Source organism: Brassica napus, chromosome C9, assembly GCF_020379485.1.
Source record: "Brassica napus cultivar Da-Ae chromosome C9, Da-Ae, whole genome shotgun sequence".
Classification (NCBI taxonomy): Eukaryota; Viridiplantae; Streptophyta; class Magnoliopsida; order Brassicales; family Brassicaceae; genus Brassica; species Brassica napus.
This window is the reverse complement of record NC_063452.1, coordinates 17741090-17765570: the sequence shown is the minus strand read 5'-3', so window position 1 is coordinate 17765570 and position 24481 is coordinate 17741090. Positions and strand designations below refer to the sequence as shown.

The following is a 24481-nucleotide window of genomic DNA, read 5'->3' as shown; positions in this document are numbered from 1 at the left end:
AAAAAAAAAAAAGGCAACGCTTTCATGAAATGGCCACTATCAATTTAAAATTCATATTTTTATCTGATTATAAAATATTATAACTGACCGAATGTTTGAAAATACGATTTCGGCAGTGAAACGCTGTGGCAATTTCAACAAATGTAACAAATAAATAATTTGTTTTTTTTTTTGCGTTTTAGAATTTGGAATTTGATGATACAATGTTTGAACACGGGTGAATATGATTTACAAAGCTTTAGATATACATATTATTTTGGTAAAATATATAGGATACTGTAGAGCCGAGAAAAAATCCAAATTCAAAAAACCAAACCGAATCTGATCCAAAAAAATATACCGAACCATAGCTGGTTAAATATTTATATGGGCTTAAAATTTTGGTATCTAGAAAATCGGAACCAGCCCGGTTCGACCATATATATTTCGAGTATCCAAATATATCCAAATCAGATTTATATACTTAAATATATTAGTTATTTTTTAGATTTAATATCCAACAAATATATAAGATATATAAGATATTTTGAAACTGTCCAAAATACTTAAAAATAAATACAAATAGTCAAAAATAAATATTTAAAATAACTATGGATTCTCCATCCAAATATTCATGCTAACCCAATTTTTTATATTATTGATAAATTGGCATATATTATTCAAAATTTATATGTTATATATTATAAGTTAAAATATTGCTAAAATAATTAATAAATTTAAAATATGCTATGTTGATAAGGTTAGAAATAACTTATCAATCTGTGACATAAATAAAGAAGAACTAGAGAGAAAAAGATAGAGATGAGAAAAATTAGGGATTAAAACAGGTGAAAAACATTCGAATACAATTTTTTTTTATCATTTGAAGATCAAACAAGTAATAAAAGGAGAATAAGAGCTTCAGATATACTGTCAACGTAGGACTAAAAATCAGCCAATAAGATTCTTTCTTTTGGCCATGTCAAAGACCATTTTCGTGTTGGGCTTCTAATAATTTTTTGATCTGTTAACTTGAATTTGTTTGGCCCGTTTAGCCCAATGAGAGGGAAAACCCTAGAAATGTGAGACGATGAACTCCGGATCCTTTTGTGTGTTGTTCTTCGTCGTTTCCAATTCTCTAACGGATTGTCGATCAAACGACACACGATTCATCTCTGTGTAATCAAGCCTCCATTTATGGCTTCCTTTCACCTTTTTCCCTCTGAATTTCTTTATAACCATTTTTTCTCCAGATCCATTTATCACAAAATTTTCTATCTCTTCACCATTATCTGGTTCCAATCAAAATCGAGAGATTCCTCTTAAGAAGCCGAATCCGCGATGAAACCCTATGGAAAATCCCCACCGATCAAACATACCGGCAAAACCGGTGTCTCCTCCACCAAAGCTGTCTCCGGCGATCCTACGTCGAAGAAACCAAACGGCAAGGTGGTTCTCCACTCCGACTCCTCCGCCAAAACCTGTGTCTCCTCCGCCAGATCTGTCTCCGGCGATCCTATCTCAAAGAAACTAAACGGCAAGGCCGTTGTCTCCTCCCCCAGAGCTGATGAAGTGGTGTTCTTCAGAGATGTCGAATTTGGACCACAAGAAGGCGAGTTAACGGATACAGAGACAAAACTAGCAGAGAGAAGGGTCGTCCTCTAACCCCACCGACACCGCCAGGCACGCTCCAGAACCACCGGATCTGATAACGGAGACAAACTCAACTGAACTCCACCCTTGCTGGTGAAGAGGGTACAGAGATGAACAATGAGATGGAGAAGAGGAGTAGTGGAAAAGAGAGGTGCTTTTTTTCTTATTTTTTTTTAACCTAGAGAGAAGCGAGACGTTTATTTTGAGACATAGATTTGCCTTTTTTTTGTTCGACTCCTTTTTTAACAAATTACACGTTTTGATTTTTCTTAGAGTTAAATGTTGAGAATCCAAATATCGTTTTTGCTGTTGTGAATTGTAACCTTCGTTATTTTTGCAGATATCTAGCTTCGAGTTCTTTATGAATGGAACAGCTAATGAAAACCAATGTGGTTGCGTTTGGGGTATTGCCTCTAGAAATCTTAACTGGCCACTGAGCTATTGATACATCTATACGGTAAAGCAATGTGATTTTGGGTAATAGAATCAAATAGTCGGAAAACTTGAAATGCATATTTTGCAATAGTTTTCTTTTTGAAATGGTCTCTTATTGGTTTGCTAATATGGTGTTTTCATTTTTTCTCAGAAACTATATATGTTTGTAAGTACTATATATCATCTCATAGAGTCTAAAAAGATGACTGGAAATTTGTATATATGAGTCTGTGCATCTGGAACTTCATTACTCTGCTTCATGGTTCAGATACAGTGAAAGTGGAGCTTAATAGATTATACAACGACAATCTATAGTTGTTTATGTGTCGATTTGATTTTAATTTTCTTGCTTTTTGTTGTTGTTGGTATTGGCTTGATTTTTAGTTTTTTCGCCCCATTGTGATGCATATATTGATTTGAGAGTTTGGGAAACCACACACTGAACTCAAATCGTTAAAGTTTGTCTGAGAGACATAGAGAGAAAGATCTTGAAAAGGTTTGTTGTTATTTGTGTTGTCTGTTTTTCTGTTTTGTGTTTGTGTTCATTAAAGGAAGTTCAGTTTCATATGTCAGTTTATTTCTTCCGTTCACCCAAAATTTTAAGTTTTTAACTTTTTGTTAGTTAAAAAAAGCCAATTATCATGAAAGTGTTCAGGTGTATTTATGTCGTCAGTATTATGCATTAGCGTTCAGAACTTTTACTGCCACTTAGTTTATGGATCAGTTATTTCGTTCATAATTTTACTGCCACTTAGTTTTGGATCAATTATTACATCATGTGTTCTTCACTTTTATGTTTTAATTTGTCAAAGCTTTGTAGACAGCACCTTTTGTTTATACATAAGAGCTGTGTTGCGGAATCTATAAATCAAGAAAATCAATGAGGAGAGGGCATCAATGGTTGCTCAGTTTGCTACGAAATCCACCTTAAGAAAGATCCTTGCTGCAGAAAAAGATGATGATGACATGCCTCCAATTGAAGCTATATTTGCTCCATTAGAATCTGAGCTTAAGCTTCCACGAAAAGAGGCATTTTACACGGCATTTATAAGGTTGATTGATTGCTCTCTACCTTCATATAGGGTTTCTAAAAATTGATGAAGCCATCAACTGCTTTGTTTCTTCGTAGATGGGGAAGTTCAATAAGATAACATGGTTTGGATCGTCTGACTAAATCAAAAGAACCTACCTTACTTAATACTGAGAGGACCATTGAAGGTACCCTCCCAAAAGCAGACATGATTGATGATGTCCAAAACAAGAATAGTTCATGAAACAAATAGAAATCTGTCAGGTTATGTAGTCATCATCTTATTTTTTGTGTGTACTGTTAAGTCTGAACACGCTAGAGATGGAAAAAATTATAAGATGAAAAGCTATGAGCCTATGATGATCGACAAAAGCCATGGTCAAAAGTTAATAGCTGTTCTTTTGTAGTTCCCAAAACCATTGTTCACTTAGGAACAACTATATGTTTCTCTATCAAACCTTACTTCATTGATGAAAATCATAGAAGAAACCAAAAATTCTGATAAGAGTTAAGAAAATAGTTAAAAGTATATATATATACAATGGCTTTACAACTTGAAAAGATTGGTAAGAGATACAAAAATATGTTGCTTTGATTCGAGATTTATGGATTAAAATAATTATTTGCTTTTAAATGCACTAACAAAAGCTTCGAACTTCTTAACTAGCTATTGATCCACCTTAGCTTATTATTATGTTTTTTTTACCCACAAGCCTATTATTATGTTATAAGCTACAAACTTCATATTATGTTACTCCTTAGCTACGGACTTCATATTATGTTAGAAATACATGAAAAACAATAATCATGTATTGTTTAATTATATACATGTCCAAACATAAAAAAAAATATTAGGAAAGCTATACTGGTCACATATTTAAAAGTAAAAATAAGTCTCCTAAATTAAATACATATAAGCGTAAATATTAAATATTAAAAAAAAAAATTTCTAACAAGTACATTTAAGGCTCAACCAAGGAAACAGAAAATGTAACGTAGATGGAGAGTTTCATCAACTCAACTATTCCAGCGGAAGCGGGTTGGATTCTAAGAAATGAGTATGAATGTTATAAAGAATCAATTCCAGCGGAAGCGGGTTGGATTCTAAGAAATGAGTATGAATGTTATAAAGAATCAATTCAAGCTGCAGGGAAGATTGTTTAAAATGCGTTTGAAAGTGACATCAATGAATTTTAATGGCAGTGCAACATTGTTGAATAAAGGGCTATAGAATGCTAATCATTGAGAGTGACTCTGAAAAAGTCATATTAAAGAATGGTAATCTCCACTTTGGAGCTTATATCTGGATCAGGGAAATATGCTTGTGGGTGCAAAGATTTGAAGATACCTCATTTACTTGGACGGGAAGAAAGACAAATTAGGTGGCGGATCTTTTGGCTAAAGTTAGAATTCCGAATGACAATTTATTTGTCTGTTATTACAATGTACTTACTTTAATTGTTTATCCTCTTCATGAAGGATTATTTAAACTCCACCTAAGTTTAATAAAATTAGTCGTTATAAAAAAATTATGTACACTACTATTTTTTATATTTAATTAGATATTGATCCACTTTAGCTTATTAAAAGTCCAATACCACAAAAATAAAAACTTATTTATTACAATACGTCAAAAGTGTTTTGAAATAAAACTATGAAAAACCTTTAAACAAGAGAAAACAAGAAAAAACAAAATCAACAATTAAATATAATAAAATATTATATAAAAATAATACAACAAAATCAACAATTACATATAAAAAACAATTATCCGCTCTTAGATTTAGTTATATTAAAACAGGTGAAAAGCATTCTAAACTAAGTCGTAAGAAACGCAATTCTTCCAGAGCCAGGAGCTGACAAAATACAAAATCTTTCCAAACCCATTGTTTTAGATGATAAAACTAGACGCGGAGAAAGTTTGACATATATGAAGAACGTAGACTTGTATGACAGTGGGCTTCTTTTCTCTATTTCTTCCGAAGCCCAGCACCAATCCATACTAGGCCTATATACACTTCTGAACTTACCCTGAGCTTTGCGTTTCCAGCTTAGCCTCCACCATCTCCATCTTGCCTTTGTCATTGTTTGAGTGCTGTTTTACTTGAGGTTGCTGCTCTGCTTCTTAGGTGTTTTGGTCTCCCCTATTACGGCTTCTTCTGATTGCTTACTCCGGCCTTGGATTTTCGCAGTATCCTTGGTTTCTTGCTCATTGCTGGGTGTGACGAACTGCCGCTATCCTCGGATTGATATTTCATCTATTCCTTCTCTGGTGATTGTCTGGGCTAATTGTATCTTCGGATTGATATTTCATCTATTCCTTCCGTTAGCTTACGCTCATGGTTTCCTAGTGTAAGTGATTGTGGCTGTCTGCTTTTCCCTGTGGATGAGGTTCTTTAAGTTCACTGATTCATGTTTGTTCAAGATATCTTTTTCTCAAGTTTTTGCTTCTTTAAGTTAAGTTCTGTATTGTTGTTCTTTTGTAAATACTTTACCATGCTGTAATCATCCCTTTGCTTTAATTGAAAATCTTAGTTCAAAAAAAAAAAAATCATTCACATGGTCTTTTAAATTGGTGAAGATTAGGACTAGACAAAATATCCGGAAATTTTGATTCAGTTTGTTATTCATTTCGATTCGAACTGAAAAGTTTAGATATCCTAATCTACAAAGCAAATCAAATACTAATATGTAATATCCGTAAAAGACAAAGAAAATCATAAATACTAATATTTTTAATTACGTATATCTGATCCGTTATATAAATATATACATATATTCAAAGAATTATATTTATACGTTATATGATTATTGTGTTTCAAAAAATAAGATTATTGTGTTTTATGTAAGTTTTACAATATTTTTTTATTAAATTGATTATTTTAGTTACCAAAGTTTGAAAAACTAAATAACCTTTGTAATAAATATTTTTATTTTATTTTATTTTTAGATTTATTATTTTTCCTTTTTGTTCAGATCGAATCTGTTATCCGGTTTAAAATATATAATATACGGTTGAATCGAATCAGATGATTGATTATTCGGACAAAACAAATCGAATCACAAGTACTTCTAAAAACTCGGATATCCGATTCGTGCCTATCTCTAGTGAAGATCGACCCCTAGGAAATGATGAATATATGCACAAGGGGAAAATATTATTTTTTCGTATTTTCACTATAACAATTAAAAATAGTATTATTTATATTATGTAAATCTAGTATTTATGTTGATCAGTTGATAATAGAAAAGCTTGAAATAATAAAAATGTAGAATATTATTCTCTGTTTCAAAAGAAAAAAAAAATAGAATATTATTCTCACTATAAAATATAACAAAATAATACAAATCGTTCACACTTACTAAGTGGAAGATGGTGAATATTAAGAGACTAGAGAAGCATGAAGAGTTGTTGTCTTGGCTACTAGATAAAGCGGATAAGCAGTTTCGATACCATCCATACTGTCAAGGCTTAAAAATCACACATTTGTGATTTGCCGACAATATTTTGGTATTCTCCTATGGAAAGCAACATTCAGTCATAGGGATTCTGGAGGTTTTTACTCATTTTGCGGCTATCTCAGGTCTTGGTACAAGTATGGAGGAATCTATGCTTTATATTGCTGGGGTGGGTGCTTCAGATAAGCAAACAATGCTGGAACAGTTTTCTTTCGCAGCAGGCTCGCTTCCGGTCATGACAAAACAAATGACAGTCATTACTATACTCCTTTCATCGAGAAAATCAGGACTCGTATCAGTTCATGTTATGCGAGATTCTATAAGCTCGGTCATCCACACTTTAACAAGTTTCTGGATTTCGGCTTTCCTATTACCAAAGAAATGTATAAGAGATATAGACAGCCTTTTCTCTGCTTTCCTATCTTCAGGACCGGAACTGAGCACAAAAATGGCAAAGGTGGCGTGGAAAGACTGTTGTAAACCGAAAGAAGAGGGCGGCTTGGGGTTGATATCACTTGCTGAAGCGAATACAGTTTCTAGCCTGAAACTAGTCTGGAAAATTCTGTCGTCGAAGACGTCATTATGGGTTCAATGGGTGAACAGATTCTTGATACGGAAAAACTCGTTCTGGTCAGTGAAAGAGAGCAGTCCTTTGGTATCCTGGAGCTGGAAAAGCCGCTACACCTAGTTCTCAACTGATCCGGTTGGTGGACAAACGGGTTCACAATAGGTTTGCTATGTTCAAGGGAATATATGGCCATGTCTATAGAGGGGGCTGGCTAGATGGGTTGAAACAAGATGAAGATCGAGATGAAGAAATAGTTATGATGGATGCTTTCAAAACAAATTTAGATACAAGGCAAATGTAAAAACTATTTTTTTGCTAACAAATTTAACACTCTTTCAGAAAGAAGAAGGAAGAGTAGTCATCCAACCATCTTCAGCAATGAAAGTTTTAATGTTGATAAGAAAAGCAATATCTATATGAGAAAGATTCTTCTCCCATCCAACTCTTCCTTGCTTATTCGCTCCTTCTCCCGTGCAGCTTACCTCCGCAAATGTAATTTTATCCCTGATTTTATTTGTTTGTAATTCCATGATTAATCATCATTATACGTTTGCCAAATATGTAACAAAAGCACATTGTATACATAGTAAAAGAGAAGAAGCATACGTACTCTTGGCCTTTATAATGCCAGGCGTCCCATCCTTGGGGAACAATAACATTAGACATGTTGGTTGCGTAAAAGACAACTCTAGAGTAGCCTCGGTAAGCTCTTCCCAAGGCCGCCGTACCATCTCCTTTAATCGTGCAGAATTTGAACACAAATCCACTTGTGTCTTGCTCGCTTTGCCTCCCTTGCGCAGTTATGAATCCCGGTAACATTTCTCCGCTTTTCACCATTTCATCGTTTGTCATTCCTTTAACGTTTATCATTCCTTTTACGTATATCACGCACTTCTGCATCGACAAACAAATAAACATTTTCATATATTAATCCATTTGGCTATTGTGGGCCGGTATGGTATAATTTTCTGTAAGACAATATTCAAAACATCTCTATACGCAACCAAAATTTATGAAAGGTATATATGGAATTACTTCGTATATAGATTGGCCTCCTCCCCATATAAAATCAATGGCTCCTTCGATGTAACAGTTTTTGAAGTAGTGACGGCCGACTAAGTCAGCGAGTGTGTCTTGAACACTGATGAAGCTGCAGCCATAGAACCACGCCTTGTCCGCCGTTAGTACAATTGATGGAGCTACCTTTATCTTTTTATATGGTACTACTGATGCTATATTGTTATAAGAATTCTGCACAACCAAGACGCCAGTTTCACAATATTAGACAATAGTTTTTTTCATATGATATCCATACGTATGAAAATTAATCCAAATAATCTCCATAAAAAAATGAAACGAGGTTAAAGTACACCATCCGTCAATTTGGAAAAAAAAAAATCACTGCTGCAAAAGTTATTCACGGGCTTTAGACATTCAAATCTAGTTGAAGATAGCTTATGAACGAAAATAATTAACAGAGTTGAATTAGTCAGTATCCTAAAACATGGATTTTGATAGCAACTATATATATAAACCCTGACCTTGAATGTGACATTGATTGCAACGAAGTACTCGGCGTTAACGATCATCGGACCACTCGAACTGGCTTGTCCTGCATCATTATATTGAACTATCACTTCCAATGGGTTGTTTCCCTGCAATATTATCTTTTCTTTCTCCATCGGAATCACTATCTTTTCGCTGCATATAAACACACGTACACTGGGTGTAATGCATCTCATAATTAAACTACATGTGATAAGATAAGAAAGAGTGAAGATGAGAGCTTACAAGTAGATTCCGTTTTGAAGCTGAATCTTGATCCATTTATTGTTACCAGAGGGAACGGAGTCGATGGCTGCTTGGATGGTTTTGAAGTGAGTTGCACCACTCTGACCAACCACCACTGTCTTTTCTATATCAATGTTGACATTTTTTGGTTGCTTGTGTTCTAAACCACGAGGAGAGATACGTGATGAACTAGCCGTCAAATTCCAAAATGATAGAGCCAAAAGACAAATTAGAAATTTCATTTGTTAAAGCAAAAGTTTTAGCTCTTTTAACGACACAACTTAGGAAAAGTCAAGTTGATTTTTTTTTTGTGTGTTTCTCTAAACTTGAGTTAAACGTCCATTTATCTACACTTCAAATGTATGTACATTCCCTACCTAATTCCAAGTATGGTTTAAAATCTATTAATTCTTATCTCTATAACCAAATGAAGGTAAATATGTACAAGTTGACCATTCTAATATTTATTTCTTAAAGAACATATTTATTTCTTAAAGAACATACATTACAGCAACACAAAATTCAAAGATTATATCCACGAAATGAGATTCTTTATAGATACATGCACAAATATACAAGTAAATGCTTATTGCTTATGTAAAAATAACCAGGAGAATTAAGTGCATCTTAATTTTTATATGAAGCTTCAGAATCCACTATAAACTAAATTTAAACTTATAGCACTTTTTGGGATATAATGTTAAATTTTATACTACTTTTAAATTTGTGACAGAAATTACGAAGACAGTTTAAGCGGAATACGGAAATTTAAACTAAACAACAATTCTAGACCGGAAATAGACCAAACCCGGGAAATGACGGAAGTAGGCCTAAAGTCAGCAAAGCAACAAAATGGGCTCAGATCAAAAGAAACTAGACTGGTCAAGGAAGAGAACAAGGCACCACGAGCTACCGAGAGAAAGGTGCCTTAAAAACCTTGAAACAACGATTCCTGTAGCTTCTGACCACCCGCCCAAACCTGACCCAGACCATGAATCCAAGAATGAAACAAACCCAAAACACCTGACAAAAGAGACCTCCGACAGCACGAGAGTAGAGCTGACCAGAAGATTGCCGTCTCCAAGCACACTCGCCGTGACCGTTACACCCATTAAACCAAAATAACATATAGAGAGAGAGCGGATCGAAAGGTAGCTAACCCTTCAGAGACACACTGCAGGAGCCAGAGCCGCTAGAGAGTCCAATTGCCGCAAAACACAAAACAAATTCCACACCACTAAACGAGCTAGACCAGAGCCGGCTTACCGTATTTGAGAGAGATGAAGAGGTAGAGCACCATGGATACAGAGTAAGGGAGAGTCTTCAGGTGCTAAAGCATCAGAGGAAGAAGAGGTCAACACAAAGATTAACTGAATAAGTAGGGAACAGCTCGAGCAACGCCATAACGTGAGAAAAAGGCTTTGCAAGAAGATATACTGTCATCTGTGTATGTGAGAAGTTTGTAACTACGAAGTCTCACTATCAATACATCTCTGTAACTCAAACCCACTCCACACACACAAAACGAAGAAGATGAATTCGGTATATAAAAGGAAGATCCAACGATAAGAAATACAGATAACGTGATGCTAAAGCAGTAACGATCGCACTAGATGTCTAATATGACGGAGCTAGATTTCACATACGTTCAGCATGAGAAACTCGTAATACAGAGAGGACTATGTTATACAGAATATAAAAGCTTCAACGGCAAAGCCTCCAATGGAGACCGAGTCTTTGCCTCTCCCTCCCACATCACTCATAGTCAATGGCCATGTTGGCTTCTTCTTCGTGAAGTCTATCGTATGGAACGTATCAGTATGACGTAGGAAGAGTCGCTATCGAGACCTTCTCCGTGATCGTCATGAGATCACAGCTCTTATCAGCTTTTACTTTGTAAACAGTTTCGGGATTTGGGGTTCTCATTCACGTAACCAAAATATATTATTCAGTAGGTTCTGGGTTGTACAAGAGAGAGAGAGAGAGAGAGAGAGAGATTGAGAGGAGAAAAGTGACGTGAGATCATAACTATAGACTTAACATAATTCCAAGACGAGGGACTTGAATAATATTTTTAAAGCTCCTCACGGTTTTTACTTGATGTCTGAATTCACCTCCCAAAAACTGATATTATTAGCTATGGAAGTAACCCAGTAACATTGCATACTACACCTTTCAAATAGTGGCTTTAGTTCATGTGTGTTGCGGTTTGCCTTCTTCTATAAGAAGATGGACCATAGATTTGACCACTTCGTTGTGGACTATCCCTGATATCTGCAAAAAAACAAACAACAAACGTGAAGAGAGATTAGGCAAGATCTAGTTACTTCACCGAGTGGATTAAACCAAGGATCGAATATGTAACCTCGGGTTTCCGGATAAGATCTTTTAGGATAGAATGTAGGGTTAACCGAAGCTCTTTGAACAAAACTGCAGTTTGTGCTGGTGCTGCTATCTTCAACCACCCATCAATGGTGACTGATCCACTCTGTTAACGAAAAGATAAGGAGGGCATATAAATAAAGTATCCACCACGCAGCGTCAAATCGTTTTTCAAAGATACCCTCGTAAAAGACTCTTAGAAACTAGTGTTTGACATTAGGACCCGATATCTCTGTCATCACCTTCCGAAAAACTAAATACAAAGTTCCATCTGTGTTTTCTCAATGCAAGACAACATGCTACGTTTAACAGTACCTGATGATGAACATTGATTGAGCCGCCAAAAAGAAGAATGGAGAAAGGAGAAACAATGGTTGTATCACGCAGATACACTTTGTTCGTTTCAACCTACACGAAACAGTAACATCCAAATGATATAACAAGTCACACCATGTTCGTCAAATACGCAGCTAAGTATGAAATCCTGAGGAATCAAATCAATGCTTCGCATATTAAAAGTCAGGTTACCTTCTCAAGAAATACAAGGAAAGGGTACTGAAATGCTTTGAAGTTGCTGTTAATGGAGGACGGATGGATATAGACTTCCCTTCTGCCATCGTACCACGCTGAATAACTCTTTGTTTGGTTCCCTTGCTTTGTCAAACTGTTAACCGCTGTCTCTGTAATTCCCTTATCATTAGCTGCAATATTAGGATATAGTCCTGCGCATAGTATAGCCTGTACATATTGACAGCTGAATTCAGATACCCACCAAAATAGATAATAGCAATCGAATGTATTTTACCTTAACAACTTCAGGTTGTTGTGAATACATATTGAAAGGTTGAGTTTGGTCAGAAAACCAGACATCAAGATTCTTCTTTTTCCTCCCTGCAAACTATGGTAAGAAACCAACAGATTGAGCTGTGACATACTGACATAAACTTGAGAAACAATTGTTTCAACGTTTGGTGCATGATGGATCTTTCCACGCAAGATCAGACACGTGTATGCTTTATACATATGCAACAAATGGTTTAAAGATAAGTTACCTCTCCTGTTTTCGGAAGATTGATGAGCCCGATGTCTGCCAGTAATGTGCCATATTGTACTCTCATGTCTCTGATATTTGCCAGAAAATAACAATTAAGACTTGACGGATGAAGACCGAATTGTGCAAGCATTCTTTCAGTCTACGAGGATTTTCAGGGACTCGTGCATATATGAAAAGTTCCTATTAAAGACTTAGCTTTAACCGTTTAAGCGACTTTGAAAGAAACCAAACAAATGACTATTACTTTCAGTCCTTTAGATACTAACACAGTTTTCACAAACTTAGGTATCCTTAGTCAAGCTTTAAAGGTATAGCATAAAGCAATTTAAACCATGTCAAGATAAACATGTTAATCTTTCAGAAAGTGACTCAAGTGACATCAAAACTGAAGGTTATCCCTCGAAACAAGGATAAAAATAAGAATAAGCATATTAAAATGTCATCTTTTCTGCAACTCTATGAAGATCTTTTCTAGACGATTTATAGCAACCAAGTACGATGTACCTTATCATCCGCATCACTGAGCTGCTCAAGAACTTTGATTCACAGAACCTCTGTGCAGCTTTCATTCCTCGCTGTAAATATCACAAACACAGACGATGTCATTATGCAGATAATTGATTTGCTAAAATTAATTGAACAGCCTGAATCAAGCATGGATCGGCTGGAATCAACTCATTTTAAACCCATGGTTCAAGGGGTAGACGAGAAATTAACAGCTTCCTCCAGAACCCAAAAAGAAATTTGGCTGTGACGTATACAAAAGAAAACCTATTGCATATAGATAGACAGACATCTAACAAAGACAAGATATATCTATCGATCGTGAATCAAATAATTCTGATTCTGTCAAACACATCAGTGAATCTAATTTCAAATATCCCTTTATTACATACCTCATTCAGTATCTTCACCCATTTGTCGTATGCAACCATCATAAGGAGATGATCAGATTGTTTGTCATTGTTGTTTAATTCACTTGATTTATCCATATTATCAGAAAATAGAGCAAGTTTCACCCGGTCAACATTTTGCTTCTAAGAAGAAAAACACCGCGTATAGAGTTAGTTGACAACCTCCTTCATGAAATCAGCTAAGTTCTGAGAATCTATAAGTTTACCTCATCTTTGGGATATATAAATGGCGATTTGTAGCTCAAGAAAGCAGCGATCGAGAGAATAGGTGATAAGCAGCCAAATATTCCACCATACAACAGCATCTACAATTTTCAAACATGAAGTCATGATAATGGAAAGAACTACATGATGATTTCTGGTTACCTAGACCAATATGATCAAGACACTGAAAACTAGGCAGAATGTTTCTTAATAATGTCAAAGAAGACACATGATGAAATGAGGCTAGATGTTGTGAGGAGAGAGTAAATATATGAAGCAATGACGAAAGAAGTGCAACAGTAATGTTATAGAAGTAAACCTTTCCAATCAATACATCAACAGGAAGTTTTGCTAAATGATGCCCAAGTGGTGTCAATTCTTCGTCTCCTTCAACAGCACCAACCTACAGAAGACAGGGTTCATAAAAGAAGACTCAGCAACAAACTCAAATTACTTAAGTCTCTGGCTACAACAGAAAGAATATTAATCAGTCCCACGGCTAGACAATCTCATACACATCAATTATATCTCCAAGTGACTGGTCTCGTAACTTTCGGATATATCAAATATTGCTTGCTGGTTGCAAGAACTAATTACTTTTTAGGTTAAAATACTTCTATTACATGGTACCTCGTGTAACAATGAAATTGCAGAGGCTATAGCACCTTCACTCGGAGGTTCCAAAGCCTAAAGAGGGCAAGTACAAAGACGAATCAGATGGCTGGCAATGTTATTTATTTTAGGCAATAAAATTGGAAAACTCGCCTTCGACAGAAAAGGCTTAATGTGACCCAAACCAAGCAATTTGATTTGTAGACATAGTTCTACTAATGGCATCCGCAGCATCTCAGGAACCTTGTCAGTAAGATGGAACTGATTAGTTTACGGGCTAAAACCAAGTGAACTAGATACCAGCAACAGACCAAAAAGAAAAACACCTGATAGGGACGCATTAGTTTCTCGAACCTATGGCGTGTGTACAATGAATAGCAAATTCCAGGTTTAACTCGTCCAGCTCTTCCTGTTCTTTGTCTTGCATTTGCTTGAGATATCCAATCTTCCACCATGCTTGACAGTTTCTAAGATGATCATGAGGCAATCACAAGGGAAAGATACAAAAAAAATTGTCATCAAACATCATTAACATATATAAGGACCTTTTGTTTCAATATGGAGAACTAAAAAGATATTTCAAGATACATGTACCAAAATAGCGGATATAAATCTTACAAACGGTTTCACAAGGAAGAGGTTATATGCAAATAGCATGATCAAATGTGCATAATGTTACAATCCCTTTTCAGAGAAGGTTCGAGTTTACAGGAACAAAAGAATTTCAACATTAAGAAATACGATTTTGGTCAACAAGCATCGTAAATGGAAAACGCAACTGATTCACTAGCATTGGGAATACCTTCTGTGGATTATAGCGATTTTCCTTGTGTTTGCCACTGTCAATCACATACACCACATCATCAATTGTTATACTGGTCTCTGCAATGTTTGTAGCTATAATAACCTAAACATAAGAGAAAATGCAAAAGATGAATCAGATTGGCTTTGCAAAAGTCCATGCAACCTAAACGTATGGTCTACAGAAAAAATCATCCACAATTAGGGAGCACATGCATTTGTTAAAAGCGATTCAGCACTATATTTCAGTCTATGTCAAGAAGCACAACACCCTTTGACTATATCATCTCAAATTTTGTAAAGTTCCTCTCAGCAAGTCATAAGTGAATTAAACTATTCTCCGTATATTATTTTAACTTTGACATATATACTTCACAAATTAATCCCAAAGAAAAATTCCAAGATAAGACCAAAAGAAATATAAGGAAAAAAACTTGTTCATGGAACATAGTTACTTATAATCATTTACATCTTAAACAACAATAGTGGTTATCACTCAAATTCATTTACTAGTGGGACAAAGGAAACACGTAGTTGCGCGAGATGAGATTGAAACCCTTATAACTGAAAAACAATGCATGAATGTTTTTCAGTATACAAGTGCACAAGCAAGGCATTAATGATAAAGCCATTATATTTGCTCATCTGGAAAAAATCAATTAAAAGGGACAAAGTATGCTATAGAAGAATGCATAGCAATAGTCAACAATGTATATAGTTACAGGACATCACCTTCCGTACGTCTTCAGGGGGTCGTAGAAACACCCTTTTCTGTTCGGTAGATGCTATAGAAGAATGCAGAGGAAGAAGCCAATCTGCAGAAGGTCCACGAAAACGATACGAAGCAGCTAACCTATCAAGTAACATGTGAATTTCTGACACACCCTGTTATCAACAAAACAAATGTCAAGCTGAAGCGGTAGACCAGATGATTGATTCTAATTTACACGAAAGAACTCAGTAATCAGCTTACAGGCAAAAATACTAGAATAGCTCCCTCGTTGCAAGTATCGTCAATGTGGCATATCAACTCTTCAAGAAGCTCATAGTCAATAGCATCCTCATTTAACCTTTTCTGCACAGCACTCACATGCCATTGAAGGCTCATGCATCCAGAAAGAATAAGAGGAACAGAAGCTCAAACTGGAAATGTAGCGTACCAGATTTTGTTGTGTTTGATCACTGTACGAGTTGTAGTTACCGGAAACATAAAACGGGTTAAGACAGTCCTCCGAAAGCAAATAATCGTCCCCCCATCCAGCCAATACAAGATTCTTCTTTCCCCTACGGTCGTTTACAGAACCAAGCTGAAGACAACGAACCCATATGTTAATTACACAATCTATGAAGTTTCACTTACACTAATACAAGCTAAATGGGAGTACCAGTATATAAACACTAGAATCCAAATCAAAATCACAAACATCTAACCAAAAGGCGTTCTCTATAAATCCCCACAAAAATGCCAAGGCCATTCCATATCAGGCCCCACAAAACATCACCTTTGTGCTAGTCGTATATTTTGGTTGTGCAAATAGGGAACATATCAATACAAATGAAACTTTCCCATCAGAAGAAAACCCAGAAATCAAGACGTGTACGTGTCTAGCAATTGGTGCGGGCTACGTAGTGAAAAGGGGGATTACAGAAGTATAATAGATGATTTGGTTGTTACGGATAATTTAGATACCTTGTCTTTAATGGATGAATCCGATCTGAGTGCAGCAGGAGAATCTGGAGCCAGAAGGTATCTAGTGCTCTCATAAATCTCCTCCAGAAAGTGAGTAGTAACCGGGTGTGTTCGTCCTTGAGCAGTAATCACAGGACAGTGAGCAAAATAATTTGAGAACAGATTTGCGTCAACAGTAGCGGACCTGAACCACATCAGAAGCATACATTTATATGATGTTTACTAGTATTTACGATCTGGCTTGAAAACTAAAACCCACAACACGTACATAAGGATAACTTTCAGTCTTTGCGATGTATTATCGCATGATTGCTTCTCAATCAGGCTCTTCAAAATAATGAGAAGAAAATCACCCTGTAATGAAAATGAGAAGAATGAAAGGTAAATTTCTGCCAGATTGTTCAACATTTGCAAAATGGACGCATCAAAATTTAAAATACAGATCTAGCTTTTCTTTATAGAAAGAGGAGACTGGATATACTAATACTGCCTTTCCGCACAGAATAAGCATGGAAGCAAAACAGATACATCCTTTATTCTAAACACCAAGGATGCAAGCTTCTGGATTTCGCTGTTGCAAATAACTAAATGCAATGGATTGTTACATGCATATTCGAAAACTAAAATTAGATTTCTAGTTTTCTTTCCGAGCAGGTTCTTGCATTCTAGTGATTCATTAGATAATATTATATGGATTCTCATCTAGAACCCTTTACTAGGTGTCTAATTTTTCTTAATAAAGATCCGATTTAAGCCTGAATGAATCAATACTCACCAAAAGAGACCGCTCGTGCACTTCATCGACTATAATATGTGTAACATCGTTCAAGGTTTTATCCCCCTGAAAAGTGTGCACAAAAAAGCAAACAGGAAAGAAAAAACAATAAGAGAGATTGATGATATAATCCTAAAATTCTCCACACAAATATTTAGTGTGGCTTGTTATAATATGCTTTTCAGAATAACAAATTGTTTAGAATATCTTTGCAGCAAATAACTAATTCAACTATTGAAATTTCAATGTTTTTAGTTAACCGAGATATGTTCTAAAAATCCATAATTTCTGTTAAGCAGCTGTGATATTTTACCTTTATCCAAATCACCAGAATGTTTGTTCATAAATACGTTATCATTTTCAGTAGCTTAAAACACTTTTAACACATGTAATTATTTAGTTGCAAAGAGCTTGTTAAAAAATAGAGGACGTACAGCGAGTTTCCTCAGTAGAATACCAGTAGTACAAAACAGCAACCTTGTCTTGTCACTCCTGAAGAAAGCAAAAATATGCCAACAAAAATAGGTTTAATCTGCCGCTATAAGGAACATTATTAAAGGTAAACCAAGGCCATCATCATATTACAGTGTCAGAAATGAATATCTTACAAACAGTAACCAATGTAACCTTACACCAGTTATGCCAAAAGATTAGCAAAATAATCAGGCGAGAATATGCGTTCTAAACTACATAGCGAAGTAACAAATATATAATATATATGTATAAATATAAATATATATATATATATATATATATATAAATATATTATCTTACAACTCCATTCCACCAAAACATCGAAGAAAAAATATTCATCTAGCACCAACTTATCATGGCAGTACTGCTACACCAAAATCAGCCAGAGAGGAAGTAAAAAGAGAATGTGAAAGACCAGAAGAAATCACAACACAGAAGACAAACACTGACGTAATAGTAAGTAGTATCGGTCGATCATTATCAAACAAACAATTGGAAATATATTTCAGAAAGAAAAAATTCTACCATTTGGAAGTAAATTACTCCTTTTCAATTTCTTATTTTATTACTGCTGTACTTTGAGAAACGAGTCACTTTTTTACCAAAGTATATCTACTTCAATTCTGAATCATTCAATTTTGGATTCTTGAGAAAAGTGAATGAAGCGATGGAAAAGAGTACAAAACACAGTAAAATCTAACAAGCTCCTAAGACGAAAGAAAAAAAAAACGTAAAATTAAGAGGCAGACCTTGCACTTTCAAGACGAACTTGATAACCAACCAAGGAGTCATCTGAGCCTGGAGAGGATTCACAACGCTCATCAGCAACTCTTTGAGCAACAGAGATAGCCTAGACATATTACCCAGTTATTAACAATAACAAAAGGCTAACTGATATAATCGTTCCATAAATAAAAGGGCCAGTATGAACTAAACAGGGAATCCCTGAATGCAACACATCTTAAGACCGAATTACTTACTGCTATTCGCCGAGGTTGTGTGCATATGATATTACAGTATCCACCACGCCCTGACTCAATCATATCATCCAATATAAATTGAGGAACCTGGAACAACATATCAGTTAAAAATGACTCAACTGTAAGCTGGAAGATAAATTCGGCAAAAAGAGCAATTAGTGAACAGACATCAAATGACAGGGAGCAAAAGGACAAAACCTGTGTAGTCTTTCCAGAGCCTGTTTCTCCGCATACTACTAAGACATCTCTTTCTTTCAGATGCTGCAGTATGTCATTCTTCACTTCAGATATAGGAAGAGCAGTTCGAGTTTTCAACATATCCTGCAAACAAAGATTTGACCATGCTGAAAACATACTCCTGTGTATCTTACTGGAATATGTCTAGGAAGCTTAATACATAACTCTTAAGGCATAACATGAGCTACATGAACTTCTTCTTCTAAAGACAAAGAAAAACCGTACGTTCGAACATAAACAAGAATGTTCTACCTTGTACTTCCGTGTTTTCTTCTTGTTTTCTTGTTTTTGTTGGAGAGATAAACATGTAGCTTCTATGTAAGAGTCTCCTGTAATACATAAAATAGATGATTTATTATATTTCATGCTAATGATTTTGGCAGTAAAATCCAGAGTACTATTGTTTAATTAACTAAGTGACAACAGATACACCCAGGTCATACTTTTAGCTCTGTGGTTAGATCTGGCAACACCTAGGTCATCTTTTTCTTTGACGTAAGTGTCTACCATTGGAACTGCATCGGAGATGCCACTCGACGAAGCGCTCAAACTCAAATTGTCCGACTCAAGCAACCTATCAACGAAGTTAGCTCTTCGATCTTCTTCTGTGCTTTGTACGGTACAAAACAATTCCTCTGTGAAGACTCAAGACAACTGTATTAGAGCGATTAAGATATTGCAAAACGAGAACATGTCACATATGAAATGTGTGCTAATTTAGAATGGTAATATTAGGGATATGCAAAACAGTTACTAATAGATTATGTCGTATTTTTTCCATTTAACTTCGTATGCTGTAATACTTTCATTTAGTAGCCAATATGGTGCTCTTTTAGCAGCCAAATGTTTTAAACAAATAGATACTAAAACTCTCATGCAAAATATAGTTTTTGTGGAGTTACCATAGAACATGCCAATGTAAAAGATAGACAGAAAGGTGATAATAAGCTAATTTAATTAATCTACAATTATGTGGCATCACTGGACAGGTCACTGAAAAATACTATTTTATAGCAAATAACAAGCACTGAGACAAAATTCATAAATCACCTTGTTTCCAGATCAACACTAGAGAGGCATATGGCTCAGTGATTGCAAAGTGAACAGGCAAATCAGAAAAGAGCTTATGGAGAGCAAATGCCGCAACTCTGTTTTGTGCATCCTGTCCAAATAACCCAAGAGCACAGTAAATTAGCATACTGATTACATGGTCAGCATATGCTCCAGGCATTGATGATTGTTTCCAATCAACAGCTTATAACTTTTGATAAGATTCATAATCAGAAGTCTCCAAAACTTTGAGCAAAATTGTTAGACATGTACACTATAGATTTTTCTGTCTAGCAATCCTACTTTATTTTACTCAGAAGTCAGAACCTTGAAAATCAAGGACTTAAACTGGCATTTTCTTCTGAAAAGTTATACCCTAACTACATTTAGTAACAAGGCCCTAGTTAGATACTTTAGCAACTTATTAACAAAAACTTAAATGTTAAAACATGGATCAAACGAGTACCTCGATAGACTCAAAAACCTCATCTTGATGAGGAAGTTGAAGAGTTACCAGACCCCCGGCTTGTCTGCTTTTACCCCGTCCACTGGCTTTACGCAGAATGCTTACAGTATATGAGATTTTCCTTCCTTCGCCGGTTACTTTGTTGAACTTTGGTGCGTCCCACCCCGACCTTTGACACAATTGATGGAGAAATGCCTTAGGGACCTTTTGCGCTTCACCCTGTAAACTTTTACATGTTAAAGAGAGAGCCGAACAATTAAAAGTGCCCAGCTAATAAAAGGAGCAGCGCGGGGAAAAAACAAGCTTACACCTTGTATACAGGAATTAAATTTTACATCTACTTACTGGATCAGCATATGTGGCAAAATGAAAACTTAACAAACAGGCATAAACACAATAAAAACATTAACTTTAATTTTCATCTACAGCCTTAAATACTACCAATCATGCTTTATCTTGGTTTTTAAAGCTACAACCAAAAAACTAATGCTACAGCAAAAACACACAAAAATGGTTTGTAAAAATCTTATTTTCTAAAGCCCCATCTTTTTAGCTGTAGGAAATTTTAAAGCTACATTCCTTAAAGCTAAATAAAAAAATCCTACAAACTAAATTCTAAAGTAAATTTTCTACAGTTACAGCCAACCAATCACCTCCATAAAATGAAAACTAAACAAGCAGTCATAAACAAAATCAAGCATTAAACACCTTTAAAATGTAATTGTATTTTGTACCTAAAATGTATTTATCCTACAATCTTGTTCGATAAAAAGTTACCTTCTTCCAGATGCCCTCTAGTTTCCCGAGATTTTCCTCACTGCGTAGTTCTCTCATCTTTTCCTTCTTCTGCAACTCCAAGAGTTCATGTGGCGATGCTTCATAATGCGGGACATCTACTGAAAACATATCGTCAAGCGCCAAGTACTCTGAATTATCATCCGATGCAACTACTTCTTGTCCCGGGGAACATGAGGGAAGATCTTTAGGTTGATTTTCCTCAGATCCACAATTCTCAATAGGATTTTCATCCAAGACCGGTTCATCTAACGGCTGAATAGAGTCAGCATCTACTGCCTCATGAATATTATCGGGCATGGGAGAGGCTATTTCTTTTTCTGTAGCATCTTCGGAAGCATACTCACGCTGAAATTCAGATTCTAACGCTGCTTCAGATATTCCTGCAAAACAAACACGTATAACACATGACATTCTGTGCACCAATTAACATGATTGACAGACTGATTACTCAAAGATTACACTAACCAAGAGCAGCTATCTCTTGCTTGAGCTTTCGAATGGCTAGGCCTGCTTGCTCTTGTCCTTTTTTATCACGCTTATCCTTTGCTTTTATAGCATCTGATCTTGCCGAATAGTATTCTTTAGCAATCACATCAAAAGCCCTCGGACCGGATGCCTAGTATGAGTTGTGAAAACAAGATATCACAGCAGAGAACGACAATAAAATCAGGAACCAATATGGTTCTGCAAAATTAATTGACTGAAGTCTGTAGTGTAGTATGATCATCATAAACAAATTCAGAAAGTTTCCACTTCTACCAAATGTGAAAGAAAATATATAAATTAGCAGGTTCCGACCAGCAGAGCCACAAAATAGCCATGACAGATTATATACTAAGCTTAACGCAAGTAATATATTTTCAGCAAAACAATAATTCCTGATCCAAATTCAAGAGCTTCCAAATATTTATCGTTTTGTAAGGTGAAAGCTTTATCTTCTATCGGACCAAAATAATGAGGGAATATTTATCCTAGAGTAAGGAGCATGAAAGATAACATCAGTGACGGACAGAGTCTCACTAAGTAGTCAACTATTACATTCCATCAATGACGGAGAGAAGCCTAGAAAAGAGTTGAATTACCTCCCTGCTGGAGCCAACACCATCCACCTCATCTTCCCAAGATTCCAATTCCTCCTAAAAATTTGAAGTCAATGAGCAAAGTCAATATTATATTGGCGCTAAAACTACAATGTATCATGCTTTTGGAAAACTTTAACCATTCTAATGTGTACCTCTTCCTGTCTTCTCATATACTGACGGATCCAATCAGCTTGCGATGATTGGTCAGAACGAAGAGCATCCTCATCTTGCTTCCCCTTCACTTTAACATAAACTTCAGGTTCCTCCTGCTTGAGCTCGACTGAAGAGTCAGAAGACTCATTCCAATCTTCCCTTGAGGTCAATATCACACCTACAGAACCACCTGTAACACCCAATGGGAAGGTACAAGAATCAATGCGCAACCTTAAGAAGTTTCTATGGGTGTGACTCTATTCAATACCTCCAGTAGGAAAGCGAGAAGCTCCGGTAGAAAACTTCACCGGCAACTCATGGCTCGGTAAGTTCAAGCAGAGCCAATCAAGTGCAGTCTCAAACGTTGCTCCATCCTTAAACACAAACATACACATACGTATCAGGTACTGAATTAGGTAACCTAAACTAAAATCTCAGATTCCAACAAATGCGAGCGTTACTCTAAGAGAAGAGAGAGCGAGCTCAATCTGATCATCTACGAATCCTTCGCAAGAGAGCTTCTCGTAGACGGTATTGAGTTTCTTCGCCTTCTGATTTTTGGAAAGCGCGCTGTGGATAGGTGCCGCAGCCGGAGGAGCGGTGCGGCCGGAGTTGAGCAAGAGCCGTCGCAAACGGTCCTCGTTCTCCGCCGAAATCTGAAGCTTAGGACCTGAGGAAGGTTTCTTTTTCGAAGACGATGATGATGATGAAGAAGCAGCTTTGTTGCTTTGCTTCTGAGGTTTCTTCTTCGGAGCCATTTGCTTCGTCTCCGATCAATGAACTGAGAGAAGCGGAGGAGAATATTGAAATTGGGTAGCGAAACACTCCGCGGAGGGAATAAATATTACTGGGCCTAATGGGCTTTTTTCTCAAAGCTTCAAGTATTGTTTTGGATACAAATAGTGTTCATTTCTTTTTTTTTAATGGTATTCATTTCTGTAAAACATAAGCTGTTCATTTATGTCCAAACAATTTTTTTACAAAAAAAATCATAACATACTATTAATCATATGCTAAAGTGTATGTGAAGTTATAGCATTTTATATTTTCGATTTATCAATGATTATAAAATTAAAATATGACCGGGAGCTTGTGGTCAAGTGGTAAGCGAAAAAGTTTGGGATGTCACTACATTTCAGATTCGATCTATCTATCGTACGAAACTAAATCACATTCTCCCGGTCTCCCGGTCACTCTACTCTATGCAGTTATGGGCTACTGCTTTTTGATCTATTTGAATACACAGGAGAGGGTCTATCAGTGGGCTGCACTTTCCACCCACGGAATATGTATGTGTCTTTAATAGATCCAGGTTTAACCTTTTATTTATTTAAATATATATATATATATATATGATATTTCTGTTATACTTTTAATTAGTATATTTTGTTCGTACGTAATTAGAACTTATGAAAAAAAGATTCAAATTTTAAAACTCATGAATAATAATTCAACATTATGCATTTAATATTTAAATTTTTATATTTGATTTGACAATCAAAAATATGTTTCAATATACTCCAAAGATAGTTTCTTACTTATATTATTTACATTTAATATTTAAATATATATATATAGTTAGAATTGTCAATCAAAAATTTGTAGCAGTTAACTCACAATATATTTTTTTCCTAATATCATGTATTTAATATTTAAGTAGATTAAGATCTGCGTCTTGCGCGGGATGAGTATTATATATATATATATATATATATTTTTATATGTATTATATGTTTTATATATTATGAAATAATAAATATATATTGAATAATTAAAAGTCAGATGTATAACTAAACTAGTGCAAACATATAAAATAATTTTATTAATCCACACAATATTTTTTTTCTATTTGATAGGATATATAATTAAATTTAAATGATATTAACATACATAA

The 24481-nt window shown here is 35.5% G+C and overlaps 2 protein-coding genes and 1 long non-coding RNA gene across 3 annotated transcripts; 1 reads left to right on the top strand and 2 right to left on the bottom strand.

The window, feature by feature from the left end:
• Window positions 1-201: 201 nt before the first annotated feature.
• Window positions 202-3232, top strand: LOC125592383. The gene is made up of 2 exons (XR_007328321.1): window positions 202-1783; window positions 1973-3232. It is a non-coding gene; the product is annotated as an uncharacterized LOC125592383 (long non-coding RNA).
• Window positions 3233-7361: 4129 nt separating this feature from the next.
• On the bottom strand, window positions 7362-10776 carry LOC106364302 (putative pectinesterase 10). Its single transcript, XM_013803915.3, has 5 exons — window positions 8916-10776; window positions 8666-8825; window positions 8160-8375; window positions 7735-8018; window positions 7362-7628 (listed from the first exon to the last, which is right to left on the bottom strand). Exons 1-5 carry the CDS (start codon window positions 9155-9157, stop codon window positions 7460-7462), a joined length of 1071 nt encoding a protein of 356 aa, XP_013659369.1. The 5' UTR covers window positions 9158-10776; the 3' UTR covers window positions 7362-7459.
• Window positions 10777-10927: 151 nt separating this feature from the next.
• On the bottom strand, window positions 10928-23404 carry LOC106366606 (DExH-box ATP-dependent RNA helicase DExH7, chloroplastic). Its single transcript, XM_048767442.1, has 34 exons — window positions 23049-23404; window positions 22856-22961; window positions 22587-22777; window positions 22435-22488; window positions 21818-21968; window positions 21332-21732; window positions 20555-20773; window positions 20089-20200; window positions 19482-19673; window positions 19291-19367; window positions 19000-19122; window positions 18802-18888; window positions 18571-18671; window positions 17782-17839; window positions 17348-17413; window positions 16841-16926; window positions 16573-16756; window positions 16043-16189; window positions 15856-15957; window positions 15615-15767; window positions 14884-14988; window positions 14408-14548; window positions 14235-14324; window positions 14100-14156; window positions 13789-13872; window positions 13472-13570; window positions 13248-13388; window positions 12856-12926; window positions 12350-12419; window positions 12103-12195; window positions 11826-12035; window positions 11613-11705; window positions 11281-11403; window positions 10928-11189 (listed from the first exon to the last, which is right to left on the bottom strand). The coding sequence occupies exons 1-34, from the start codon at window positions 23343-23345 to the stop codon at window positions 11109-11111; spliced, it is 4365 nt and encodes a 1454-aa protein (XP_048623399.1). The 5' UTR covers window positions 23346-23404; the 3' UTR covers window positions 10928-11108.
• Window positions 23405-24481: the final 1077 nt, after the last annotated feature.